The 13058-nt window shown below is 41.3% G+C and overlaps 1 protein-coding gene across 2 annotated transcripts in view; it reads right to left on the minus strand.

Moving 5' to 3' along the window:
• acsf3 (acyl-CoA synthetase family member 3) overlaps nucleotides 1-6673 on the minus strand; it is a 34315-nt gene extending 27642 nt beyond the window's left edge. The window contains exons 1-2 of one of the 2 annotated variants that reach the window (XM_083916331.1): nucleotides 5880-6673; nucleotides 2955-3110 (exon numbers count right to left, since the gene is read on the minus strand). In XM_083916331.1, the coding sequence (XP_083772457.1) occupies nucleotides 2955-3110; nucleotides 5880-6602 (879 nt within the window). In that variant the 5' untranslated portion in view covers nucleotides 6603-6673. The remainder of the gene's footprint in view (nucleotides 1-2954; nucleotides 3111-5879) is intronic. The other variant, XM_083916332.1, reaches the window with a different exon arrangement.
• Between the last annotated feature and the right edge of the window lie 6385 nt (nucleotides 6674-13058).

Here is a 13058-nt window from a genome sequence, read left to right on the forward strand (position 1 = left end):
CCTCCTCCTTACACACACACACACACACACACACACACACACACACACACACACACACACACACACACACACACACACACACACACACACACACACACACACACACACACACACACACACACACACACACACACACACACACACACACACACACACACACACACACACACACACACACACACACACACACACACACACACACCTGCAGTAGCACCACATCCTTCTTAATGTGCTAGCAATTTCTGAACTCTTCCTTCCACTTCTCCTTTGAGTCACCTCGTCATAGACACAACCAATTTTATTATCTTTCCAACTTCTCTCCCCTCCTCTGCCTCTCTCACAACATCATTACAAGTTGATCTAAAAATTGTGGGCCTTCACAGTTCAGCTTTAAACATACTGAATGCTACTTTGCGCACAGAGACGGTTTATTAACAGAATGTGCCCTGACCATTCTGGCCGGTGTGTCTATCAAGTGCAGTGGAGCGCTTCCACAATTCCAGTCTGGAGAGGAGAGGAAGGCAATTCATGTCTGTCAAAGAGCTGAACTCCACCTAGGGGACAGGATGTGATGAGAGCCCAGGGCCATGACCTGCATCCTAAACAACTCTATGATCTGCTCAGGCCTCATCACTCACACGGGACTTGAATACATTTGCTAATTCTTCCTAAATACAGTAGGGTTGGGTACCGTTGACGTTTGAACCAATGTGTGGTTATGTAATCGCCTATGCGGGTATGACGTTTACAGTTACCCACTGCCTTGCTAATGTGTAGCTAATAATTTATCAATTGCGGAAACGTTATTACGGAGGATTAGAGAAAAATAAAGGAAATTTTATGGACATTAAGATACAAAAATTAATAGAGCTGTATGGGTCAGGTGTGCAGGTGTTTGATTGACCGCAGCTGACAGGTGGAGCTCCAAAGGAGATGTGAAAGGAGAGAAAAAGCTGTTGGTTGTAGGTAACAGCTACAGCACGATAAGTGTGTTGTTAGCAGCGATAACGTTATTAAAGAGTAAGGACCACACCCCTGTCTGAACGGACCAAAAAAACATTTGCAGGTATGTTTACGTATGTGGCTTAGAGAAAGCTGTTGTGCATGTGAGGAAGTGTAATGCTTTGCTACATTTATCTCGGAACACGGAGGTCTATACTGGGAATGACATCACAGCTAAGTTGAAGTGTTCCAGTTACAAGTTTGAAAACCATTATATTTAAGGGGGTGGGGCGACTCTAGCCAGGTTAGCCGTCGTATGCATTGCATGGTTTTTTGCACATACAAACACTGTAGCAACATGGACATTACTGTTTGTACGACTGATTTAATGAGACACAAATATGACAGAAGTCTGAATAAAAGAGTGTATTCCTACCACTTTAACTACTGTTGATCACTAAAGTCAGTGTAATTTCTCTTCTGGGGACCATAAATGTATGTACAAAATTCCATGGGAATCCATCCATTAGTTGCTGAGATATTTCTGTCAGGACCAAAGTGGTGGACAGGCCAACCGACTGGTAGACCTACTGTATCGAGATATGTCCATCCCCAGAGACAAAACACTGTCAAAATGCTTCATTCCCCTCAAGTCTTGCCCAACCTAAGGCATTAATGTATTAAATATTACTTTAGAGAATCTTTGAATTATAGAACAGGCAGATGTGAGTGTGTAAGGATACCTTTAAAGTAGCGCCTCATCTATCAGCAAATAAAATGCCTTTACCTTTTAGAAGACAATGAATTGATGGTTTGTCTCTCCCTCTTATTAAATATCAAATGTCTGTGATAACAAATGTTTTAATGTGATAATGAGTAATTGCCGTCATGGTTGAAGTAGTCATTGGGGATTCAAACAAACAAAACAGTCTGACCAGTGTATTGCAAACCCAAGGAAGAGTATCTGCCCCTGTCAGTCGGCAGCAGCACACTTGAGAAAGACTTATGTACGATTTACTGGATCACCATTCCAACACCGAAATTTTTTGTCACTATCTCCAGGCGAAATCCGAAAAAATCAATGCAGGCCTCTGCTGCCTAGGCTACCCTTCAGAGATCTTAGGAGATATAAGAGACAGACTATCGATCACTTCATCAATGTACTGTTACTTCAGTAGGAGGAGAATAAAGGTTTTTTTTCTGAGGGTGAGAGGAGGGGTTTTGTGGTTTAGTACACAAGGTCAGGGATAACAGCTCAATACTGATATTACAGTGTGACAATACCTATGCTGACATATACACATGTCCTTTAAATACCTTTTCTTTCCATCTACCCTCACTGCCATTAAGTTGTAGAGGTCCTGACACACAAACAAAAACACACAGTCAGTGTAAAACGTGCATCTAAACCCCTATACAGCATGTTCCAATACCGCATATACAGACAGCCACAAATGCACAAAAACACACACACAAACACACACCACCTCTTACCCTCCCTTCTCAGGGCCAAACATGCACCATCATCCTTCAATGTCAGCTCATCGATTGATCCGCTGCTTAAGCCCCTGCCGTGAGTCGGCATTGGTCAGATACAAAACCACAGAAGGCAATTCATCACTGAGCCCCAAACACTTAGTTTGACAGTCAGAGAGAGAGGAGGAGGAGAAGGAGGAGGAGGAGAGACAGATAGAAGAAGAGAGGGAGAGGAGATAAAGCAGGGGAAAAAGGAGGAAGAAGAAAAAACTGGAAGGGGAAAGGGAAACACTGATAGAGAAAGAGGGATTGATGTGGAAAAAGATTAGGTTTTCCAACCCAGCAGAACTTTGTCCACACAGGACATTCTGAAATATTTCTTAGCCTCTCTGTCAATGATAGTTTGGCTCTCTATAGTGAACTTCCAAGCCTTACAGCCGTACAACTGCCTCTTTTGTTCAGGGTTGTTAATGAATATGTATGCTGGAACAAGAGAAAGAGTTAGAACCGCAAAGAGACAAGAGTGCAGACGAGACCTTCTGAGGTTGGAAATCCGGCAGCATGACGCATGTGGCGCCCACCCAGAGCGGGCACAGTAGCTTGTTAACGATGCCATGCACGTGGTGGAGCGGCAAGGTGTGGAGGATGATGTCATCTCTGGACCACGCCCACTCCGAAACCAGACACTGAACCTGAGGGTGACGGGGGGTTCAAATGTTCAGACATTTGTTAAGTTTGTACTTAATTTCTTGTCTAAACTGCTGTATTGACTTCTGATAACCCCTAGGTTCAATGAATTTAGATGTAGTTGAGGGCATAATAATAACAAAAATCTTATAATCCAACTGCACTATGGTCTGCTGAGACTTGACTTGATTTCTCCCCTGCATGATGTGCAAGCTGTGAGCACAGAAAGAACTCCATAATTCAAAATTTTTAACATTTTTATTATTTGTGTTTTGAAATGCCATCATTATAACTGATATAAAATTGAGTATGTCAGCATGATGTCACAGCATTGTTTTAGCAGTTAGCAGCAACCAAATAAAATCACCAACAAACAACAAAACAGGCTCAGCTCTGTAAGGCTAGTTTTTTATGGTTTGTGGTTTGAGTGATTCACCACATTTAAGAAGCCAGCTGTTATTATGCAACAACACATTTTAAGTGTTGTTGTACACGGCCTTCATTTTATTTGCGCATCACTGAAAACGAGCCCACTTTAGTAAAAAAGGATATTGGGGTTGCAAAATTCAGGAAATATTCAAGGTGGAAACTTCCCACGGGAAATAACAGTAATTTATTGGGAATTAATGGAAATTAAATGGAAATATGGGGGTTATCTGTTCAGACTGTATTTTCCATGTCATATGCTGATATAAAACTAACCTTTACCATATGATAGGCAGACATAATGCATTAATTTGCCAAATAAATAAATACATTTGTCAAAATGCATGGAGTACAGTGTAGAATGTTCTATGTGGTGAGTTAACTAATGGGAAAAAAGTACATTGAAAATATGAGTGGTCACAGTGTTCTGTGTGCAAACCTAACAGCTAGCGGTAACAGTTAGCATGTGAAAACTGCCACAAGTACTTTGCTTTAGGCAACTGTCTGCTGATTACCTGAAATATAATAAAAAATATATAAATAAAGAAATAAAAATATGCAGAAGCTGTGTGTTTCAATTGATTTATATTGAACAAGTGTTCTGTCCACTCGATGTTTGTTTGAGCATATAATAAAGTATAATCTTGCTTTGTTTATTAACAGTGAAACTTCCACCACATGCTTATGAACATAAATGCTAATTAATTGATTTTGACTTTTCCATTTACAGCGGGAGAATCGCAGCATTAATTGAAGGGACTATCTTCAACTAACCTCCAATAACAAAAATCAGCAAAGAAACATTCAATGTGTGTATATACACAGAAATTGTCAAATACATCAAAATGGTGGTAGTGGAAGATGGGGCTAATCAGATCTAAAATTTGCAAGTTAAATTATCAGCAAATGTATTTTCCTTCCAAGTTTGCCTAAAGTCTTCTTTCACAAAAACCTGACAGAGGAGCTTTCCAGGAATCTTATGTTGTTGCCTTCCAGGTAAACAGACAGACTCACTTAATCACTCACTCACTTCTCTGGGCCAACCAGAGACAAATGAAGCCCTGCCTTATTTTGGAGGGATTTAATTTTCCACACTATTGAACATGTAGGTCAATTTTGCTTAAATACACACAGGAAAATTTTCAGGAGATCTCTAATGGCATAAATTAGTGATTATTATTTAGAAAGCTCTCCTGGAACAAAGGAGGAACGATGCTAATCAGGAGTCAGAAGTGGGTGGGGTGGATTTTCTAAACACTTCTTGCACTCAGAAACATGCATACATTTTATGTGGTTCTGCATTTGTCAGAGCTCCTGGATAGCCAGCATAATCTCTGAGTGCACTGCATGAAATATCAAATGGCAGGTTTTCCATAAATTAAACTTAAAAGACAAACATGGATAGCCTAAAAAAGATGTTTATTTAGCAATTTCTCACGTGTCGAAAAAGTAGATTTCTGACTCTAAAGCCAGTGATGTCTGAGCTTCCTACAAGCACCTGAACACACCAACAAGAGGCGTTTAAAGTCCCCTCTCCCCAGACATTATGATGACAAAACATAGTAGGCTGTTACTATATTTGTAATATTAAATCTGAAAGGTACGTTAAATAAAAGGCCCATCGTATAAATTCAGTACTGGAAGGCTCTTATCAGTTAGGTAAGAGCCAGGATTACATACAACAGATGAAGATAGTTGACAGAAAACCCATACTGCTCATCATTTTAATTAGCCACAGCTTTTAAGCCCATTAGCATAATAAAGTGGCAAACTTAATGAAAAATGAAGCCAAAAACTGCAGTTCTTCGAATGACGACTTGACGCTGGTGAGTCAATCCCCATTGACCCCCATGTTAAATATCCAACTTTACAGAAAAAAACATGTTTACAGCCTGGTACAAAAAACAGCATATAGCTAATTTCCCTGTCTATTACAACTGTATGGGGGATGAATTTTTATATAACTCACTCATTTAAATTATACTAAGGTCTATGAACACAAGCTGTACCATCCGCAGCTATGGAGTGGCAAGAACTGTATTTTAATAATCAGAATTACAGTAGTATTTCTTTTTTAACAAAAGAGCCAAAAGTTCACTGGTTTGATGTTTCACCATTTTCCGACATTTTATTGACAAAATGATTATTTGTTTATGGAGAACATAATGGGTACAATAATTGTTACTGAAAATGTTCTTTTATTTGCAGCCCTACTCTTCCATGTCAAAGCTGTTAACCAAACATGTCCTGTTCATAAAACTAGAAGCCTATGAATCTATAACAAAAAGAAGTTGAAATGTAATTTGTTTTGTCTTCACTGTAAAAATATTTTAAAAGACAATATTTACCATGGCTTGGATGTTGCTGTGTGTATGTAGAACTCCCTTGGGTCTCCCCGTGGTACCACTGGTGTAGATGATCATAGCTGGTCGATCAGCCCAGTCTGTGGGGTCTCCTGTCTCCTTCTCTTGGGTGTCTGCTCCATCTAAAGTGCTCAGGTAAGAAGTAGGGGGTAGAGTCAGACATGGCAGCCCCATCCTCTGTGCCAGTGGCTCAAGGGTTTCAGCAAAGGGATGCCCTGCCACAAGCAGTGAACTCTGGGAGTCGGAGATGATGTACTCCAGCTCAGACACAGGGTGTTTTCGGTAGAGTGGCACGGCTGTCCCACCACTCATCCAAGCCGCCCACTGTGCCACTGTATAAGAAGCATCATTAGCGCACAGGAAGGAGATTCGTTTTCCTTCCAGACCCCCGAAGTCACAACTGAGAGTGGAGCTGATTCTACCTGCAAGGCCTCTGCTGCTGCAATACAGCTGTTTGTAGCTGTGGCTGCCACTGCTGTCTATGATAGCAAGCTTATCTCCAAATGCTGGAGCTCTGGTAAACACTGGCTTCTGGTTTACCCTTGATGATGGCGCTATAGTCCATCCATGAGCCCCTCTTTCAACCACAGTTCCCAGAAGCCATCGCCCTGGCTTTGATGGACTATAAAGTCTGTGAAGTTTGGCTTTCCAGTTCGGCAAAGTCCACTTCAGAGAGTGGCAGGCAGCGGACACAAGTCCTGACAGCATGTTTGAGCTGTTCAAACCCTTCAGAGTCAGACCTTCAAGATGGCTCCATCCTCAGCCTCGCATACAGTCGGTATCAGACATCTGTAAGTGTGACAGAAAAAGAAAGGCTTAGTTGTACAAAGTTAATGACAAATACCATATGAATTTCAGAATCCTTAGAAGAGCAGAAAAAGAGGCAGATGAATAGTTCAGTAATCAAAAAATTGAAGGCACACTCCATCGAATTAGTACTGCACGTTAAAAGCTGGAGGATATAAAAAAGATAGATCATTACAATCAAAACAGATACTAAACTGGATCCTAAATTTTTCATCATACAACTCATTGCACATCCCACATCCAGTAATTAGTAATGCAGGGTGATATCCTCAGGATTATTTTGTCACTTTGGGAAACTCCATCGAAAGCCACATAATACAACTACATTATATATAAATGTTGCTGAAGGCAAGTAGAAGTACTTCTGTCTGTGAAAATAAAAGAAATGCAGTCAAACCGACGCAGTGCCCTTCATTGATTTGAACAGAGTAAAACAGTCTTTCACACTCTGTATGCATTTAGTTTTGACCTTTCATCCCTCAGGCCTTCTTGAAAATCAACAATCCAATTCAGAAACATATGTTATATAGGGAGGTAAAACATCCGAATTCCCTCCTCTTAGAGGGGAGTGATACCTTCTTCCATCCCAATAAATCTAAGAGGAGAAATGGGATGACTGGATCTAACAAAACGTGCTGCTACTGGATGATTTACATCTAACATTAATGGTGCTTATATGTCCAGATAAACAAGTGCGCTAAAGTAACTTGCCTTTTCAACAACATAATCCAAAATCATTATTGTTAGGCCTGTCGCAATAAATCCATTAATCACATGATAACTTTTAATGGGCTTGATAACTTTGCCAGCCGTGACAATTTCCATTTTTATGTTTTCCCGGTGTCCCTCTTTCAAAGTGACTGGATGATAAGAGTTTTCCCTTCAGTTTCTCCACGTTTCCACTAACCCCTCTCTCTTCCTCAGCGTAATGAGGAGGTAACCCTCATCTCGTGTCTGGTCAGTCACTTGTCAGCTGCACTGTCTCTGTGTAGGGAGGCAGACCCCTGGCGTTACCCAGAGTGCAGCAGGAGGAGCAAGTTAGAGGAGCTAGTTGAGATTTGGGGGTAAAAAAAAACAAAGATGGAATTGGTTTCAAAGCTGAACGCCACAGCTGTCGTGTGTAAGCACTTCGGGTTCAAACCAAACGGCCGCTGTGAACCACTTCACCTGAGTGAGCCGGTGTGACGCATTTGTTTTGAAAACAGTAGCAACTAAAGGTGCCGATGTGTGAAAATAGACTGAGAGTCCATTTTATTTATTGTTTTAAGTTGTTTTGTTTATTTATTGTGGATATTTAAAATGTCTTCTAGTTCTAATGTTAAATATTCTTTAGAAAAAAACGTTAGTTGATCTTTGTAAGGGTGTACTTCACCCGTATGCCATTATCATTATATAGGCTGAAAATGATCTCAAAACAGCAATATTATGACTTATCGCAATAATTTCTGGGACAATTTACCACCCAGCAAAATGTGTTATGTGACAGGCCTATTTATTGTCATTGTTTATATATGACAATGAAACATAGTTCAGCAAGTATTGGCAATATAAAGACCAAAAATATAAAATAGTCAAATATAAAATAGTAAAATGTAGAAATCAAGATAAATATCAATTTAAATAATTCATAATAAGTCAAGACATGACTTACCACAAGGGCAAGAGATAAAATAAATGACCGCATTATTGACTTGAAATCATTCCTTTTGTGGTGAACTCTGCTCTTACTTGTGTGGGGATGTAAAAGAGTAGCTTTAACAACTATTCCTGTTGAAACGTGAGGCTGTAGCAACAATGTATCAGTTCAGGTGTTTAAAACTGTGACAGTGAGAAGGCGAAACAGATACTGACGTCACACATAAAGACAATTACATCCTCTTTCTACAGCGAATAATATATATATATATATATATATATATATTGTAAAGTAATAGACCTTGTTCCGCTGTACAAATATATGTATTTTGTCCCAGTAACCTTACCCAAAACATAAGCCGGTAGTCTTGTGGTGGAGGACGGCGCAACAGATTTACTCTTCCGTCATGAAACCAATGTCGCTTGAATGGTTCCTACCTCCTATCTAGCTACACACTGCAAACCCAGCTCTTGTGTCGTAAGTACATTTTTTAAATGTCCAAGAACATTATGTTTTATAACTTTAATGGCGTTTACCCTTCTTTCACTACTTGAAATTATTTTAATGTATATATTTATATTAGGAATCATTCATCCTGTGCAATCTAATGCAATTCTATGCAACTCCACTGCCATAAATTCTACCTTGACAGCTGCTGTGGTGTTGTATTGGTCTGTATAATATTAAAAAAAAAAAAAAAAGGGGGGGGGGGGCAGAATATTAGAAACACCTCTCAATATAAAGCTGTCCAATACAACTACACCATTAAATATGACATTAATGCTACAAATAATAATTGATTAACACCTCTATGACAAAAAAAAAAGTTACCATTAGAGGCATCATAAAAGTAAAAGTTATGGCAGAAACTTGTATTGCATAGTAGCCTAATAGATTGTACAGGTGTACCTAATAAAGTGACCACTGTGTGTAGATGCAAGAAGCAACACAGTCATTTAAAGTTTGGATACAGGCCCACAGAGAGCTAGTTTCAAAAATACATATTACAAAGCTACTCGCATGACTTCTTGTTGTCTGCCATCCCATGGTCTTTAACTCAGCTTGGTGGTTGTTGGCAAGACTCGCCTCCATTTTTGATGACCTGCAGATCCAGCGGAGAGGCTTCTCACCAATGAGGACAGTGGAAGGAAGCGTGCATCATATATGCAGCTACCCCACACAGAGCTGTGTTTGGCTTTAGATCACATGCCAGTCCTACCACTCAGTGTGCCAACTAGTTGGCTGGCTTCATCATCACAGTGCAAGTGGGCACATTCAGCCGCCAGCTGGCAGTCGCGTGCCTCAGATAAGAGAATGGTACAGACATGGCACACATTCAAAAAGTTTTCACTTCCCTCCCCAAACCCCCTACACTGCAAACGAGGATGGCATGTTCCTAACGAAATCAGAGCCTTTGTTTCAGAGAACTCCCCTCCACTCTCAGGAATAGTATCGTCAAAGACCACCCGTTCCCATTCGTGGGGAAAACGCTATTCAAGGGGATGCTATGCTATCCCAGCAGCTATGTAATTTCCAGGGACTCCTTTATTTGTAGGGCATTGTACAGTCTTTAGTCTTTTCTGATGCAGATGGCACTGCCACATTTTCTAAGGATTCAACCTAAAAATGACTGAATCTCTTCTCCGCGAAATAAGGCACAGACGCCCCATGTTTTTGGATTTGTTTGCTGGAAGTTGGCCATATTTTTGACCTGCGCTAAATGGGGACTGGAATCTGAGCCATGAAGGGAGTTATCTTCAGCTACTGGAGACAGTACGGATGGATGAAGAGTGGAGGATGATAAAGGGCATCGCATACATTTCTCTTTGTCAGAGGTGAAAGGACAAGACATGGATACCATAAGGAGTTATGATTACGGTTATCGTGAAAACATGATTAGACAGAGAATCTAGCAGAAGCCGGCATTCTGTTGCAATGGCCTGCTGCCAACACACCATTTAGCAACGACCACCTTAAAAGGATCTTGCTACGGATGGGCAGGATGGCCACGAGCAGGCGCCAACTCCATCTTGGCAAAGGACTGCATCTGAGAAAAAGGGAAAGAGGGAAAAGAGGGAGACCCCCCACAGATCTGTGAGAGAGGCTGAGATGGTAACACAAACCATGGGGAGTACCCAAGCATGTGTCAGGTTGGCATCAATGTGAGAATCTCTTGGCAAGCGCTCCGTTCTCTCCCCTCCCACCCCAGCTCACACACAAACACACTGTTGCCCTGCTTGGAACACATGGTACATCAGCAGCGGCATCTGGCCGCGCTGACTCCTGGCAGCTGCGCTTCGTCTTCGCCAGTTGGGAGTCTTGGCACTGCCACTTCATCAACTACCTGTGGCTCCTCCTGGGTAAAAAGGCGAGCGATGAATTATTCCGAGGCTGCAGCTGCAAACTTGACTTTCATCCAAGAGATTCACTGTAAACATATGACTGCCTCACAGAGCACATGCCACCCACATACTAATGCACGATTGACAATATGGCTTGTATTCTATATACTACCGCGGACTTGTGTGTCCTCGTGTGATGGCATGGATCATTTAAGGTGAAAGATGCTCTGTGAGGATTCTCTACGTGCTGTGTACGTCAAGCGCAAGTGCTTTCAAAAAGGCTCAACTGGATGATCTTGGCTTACAAAAAGTCATTAAAAACATCAAATCATGAAAAGCACAGTGAGCAAAAGACAAACATGAGTGACAGTAACATAACATTCAGAAAGCCGGTGGGTTCGGGGCTCAGCGCTCTTCACCAGGCAACATCGGTCCATCTCTTTGTGTTGGGAAATGGTATTGAAAGATCAAATCAAAAGGCAGCCAAGGATTACCCTGAAAGGAATTTATCTCCCATATTAATAATGAACAAATTAATGTGTGACCTTTCAACACCGCAATTATTGCTTCACATTCAATTTCTAATGGAGGTTTTGACAACCAAGGGCATTTGCCAGGAGTGCTTTGAATAGCTTAGCTAGCTTTTGCTGTGACACCATGGATTGGTGAAAACAAGTAGGGAAACTTTGTCTGAAGATTACTTCAATATTTCAGAGGCACTATATTTATTTTGCACCTTTTGGAATATACCATCTTCTCCTTTGGATGATTCTGTTTAATCACTGAGGTATATTACATACCAAGTCCTCTCCGTCTGTCCAGAGATGTGTTTGGGTTCTCCTGAACTTCCAATCGATTATTTGTCGTAGAGAAGCTCTCACATTCTGATAGCAGCACTTTGTAAAATAAAATGTGTTTATTGTGATCCTAGTAGCAATATTAAATTGCATCATGAGCAGTGAGTCAAGTTATTGATCATATAGTTTTGGCTCTGTTTAACACAGGAAGTAAAGTCGGAGCAGTAGAGGGAGGAGAAGTTAAAAAAGCAGAAAGTCGAAATTTAATGTCAGGAATCTTTGACAACCACAGGATTTCTTCAGAGTTCATGGATTGCTCTCGGCTACTCAAACACAGCATGACCGAATTTGAATTCAGAACTTGTGTTAGTGTGTATTTCCAGCTTTATTTCAAAGGAAATGTTGGCAAGCTGTTGAAATCTGTCAACATTTGACTACATCTCTCCCCTAAACACACACACACACACAAACACACACACACACACACACACACACACACACACACACACACACACACACACACACACACACACACACAGACACACACACACACACACACACACACACACACACACACACACACACACATATACACACATATATATATATATATATATTCTCTCACATTTTTCTGTGGGTGTTAGTCATCTGACAGTGACCCAGTGGGAGTTTTTTCTCCATCTGTGTCGGTCTGACCCATTTTAGCCCTCGGCCACGTCCAACTGTTCCGTTTCCCAAACATATGTGCGGTGGCAGGGGGATAAGTGAACCGTCGCCGTGCGGGACCTGCAGACACACACAGCAGACATGACACTGGACCCTGCTTTCCTGTCTGTCTGCTACACACAGCATATGCCATCATCAATACTGGCCCTGAGGATTCACACCTTAGTGAATTGACAAAACACCATTTCTACTTCTACTGCTTCTCCTTCTCGTGCTCAGAGTCAAGGATGTCTGTGTGTTGAAAATTTTAAGATTTTGGATTACATGTGTTTTATTGCTTTCTGTTGATGTACTGTATGTGTGTGTGCGTGTGTGTGTGTATGTGTGTGTGTGTGTGTGTGTGTGTGTGTGTGTGTGTGTGTGTGTGTGTGTGTTGTGTGTGTGTGTTTGTGTGTGTGTGTTTACTGTTAGACAATATGTGCTTGCTTCCGCTTATTTTCAGTAGTCATCACGACTCTGCATCTCATTTATTGCTTAACCTCTCTTATTCAGTGTTCACCTGTTTATACTAGCCAGCCCTTAATTGGGCACTTATCTTGGTGGACAGACTGGCAGCGCTATCTGTGCAGATCATAACTCGAGCCAGTGAGGGCAGAACAGGCCAACCAGAAGAGGGATTGGGTTTTTTTTCCAAGTGGTCCATGTTGGCAGATGAGATGGTATCACTGCACAGAGCCAGAGCCCACTGGGGACTGTGGGGTGTGAGGCACATATGGGCAAACAGGCTGCTGATGAGCTGCTTACACGAGCCTCTCATCATGGCCTTAGAGAGAGATGTCTCCACTAGAGGATTTGAAGAGGTTTTATGCTGTGTGTGTGCATCCTTTAGGTTGGCACAGGATCTTGAATTCAAGAT

The sequence above is a fragment of the Echiichthys vipera genome (assembly GCF_963691815.1).
Source record: "Echiichthys vipera genome assembly, chromosome: 1".
Lineage (NCBI taxonomy): Eukaryota > Metazoa > Chordata > Actinopteri > Perciformes > Trachinidae > Echiichthys > Echiichthys vipera.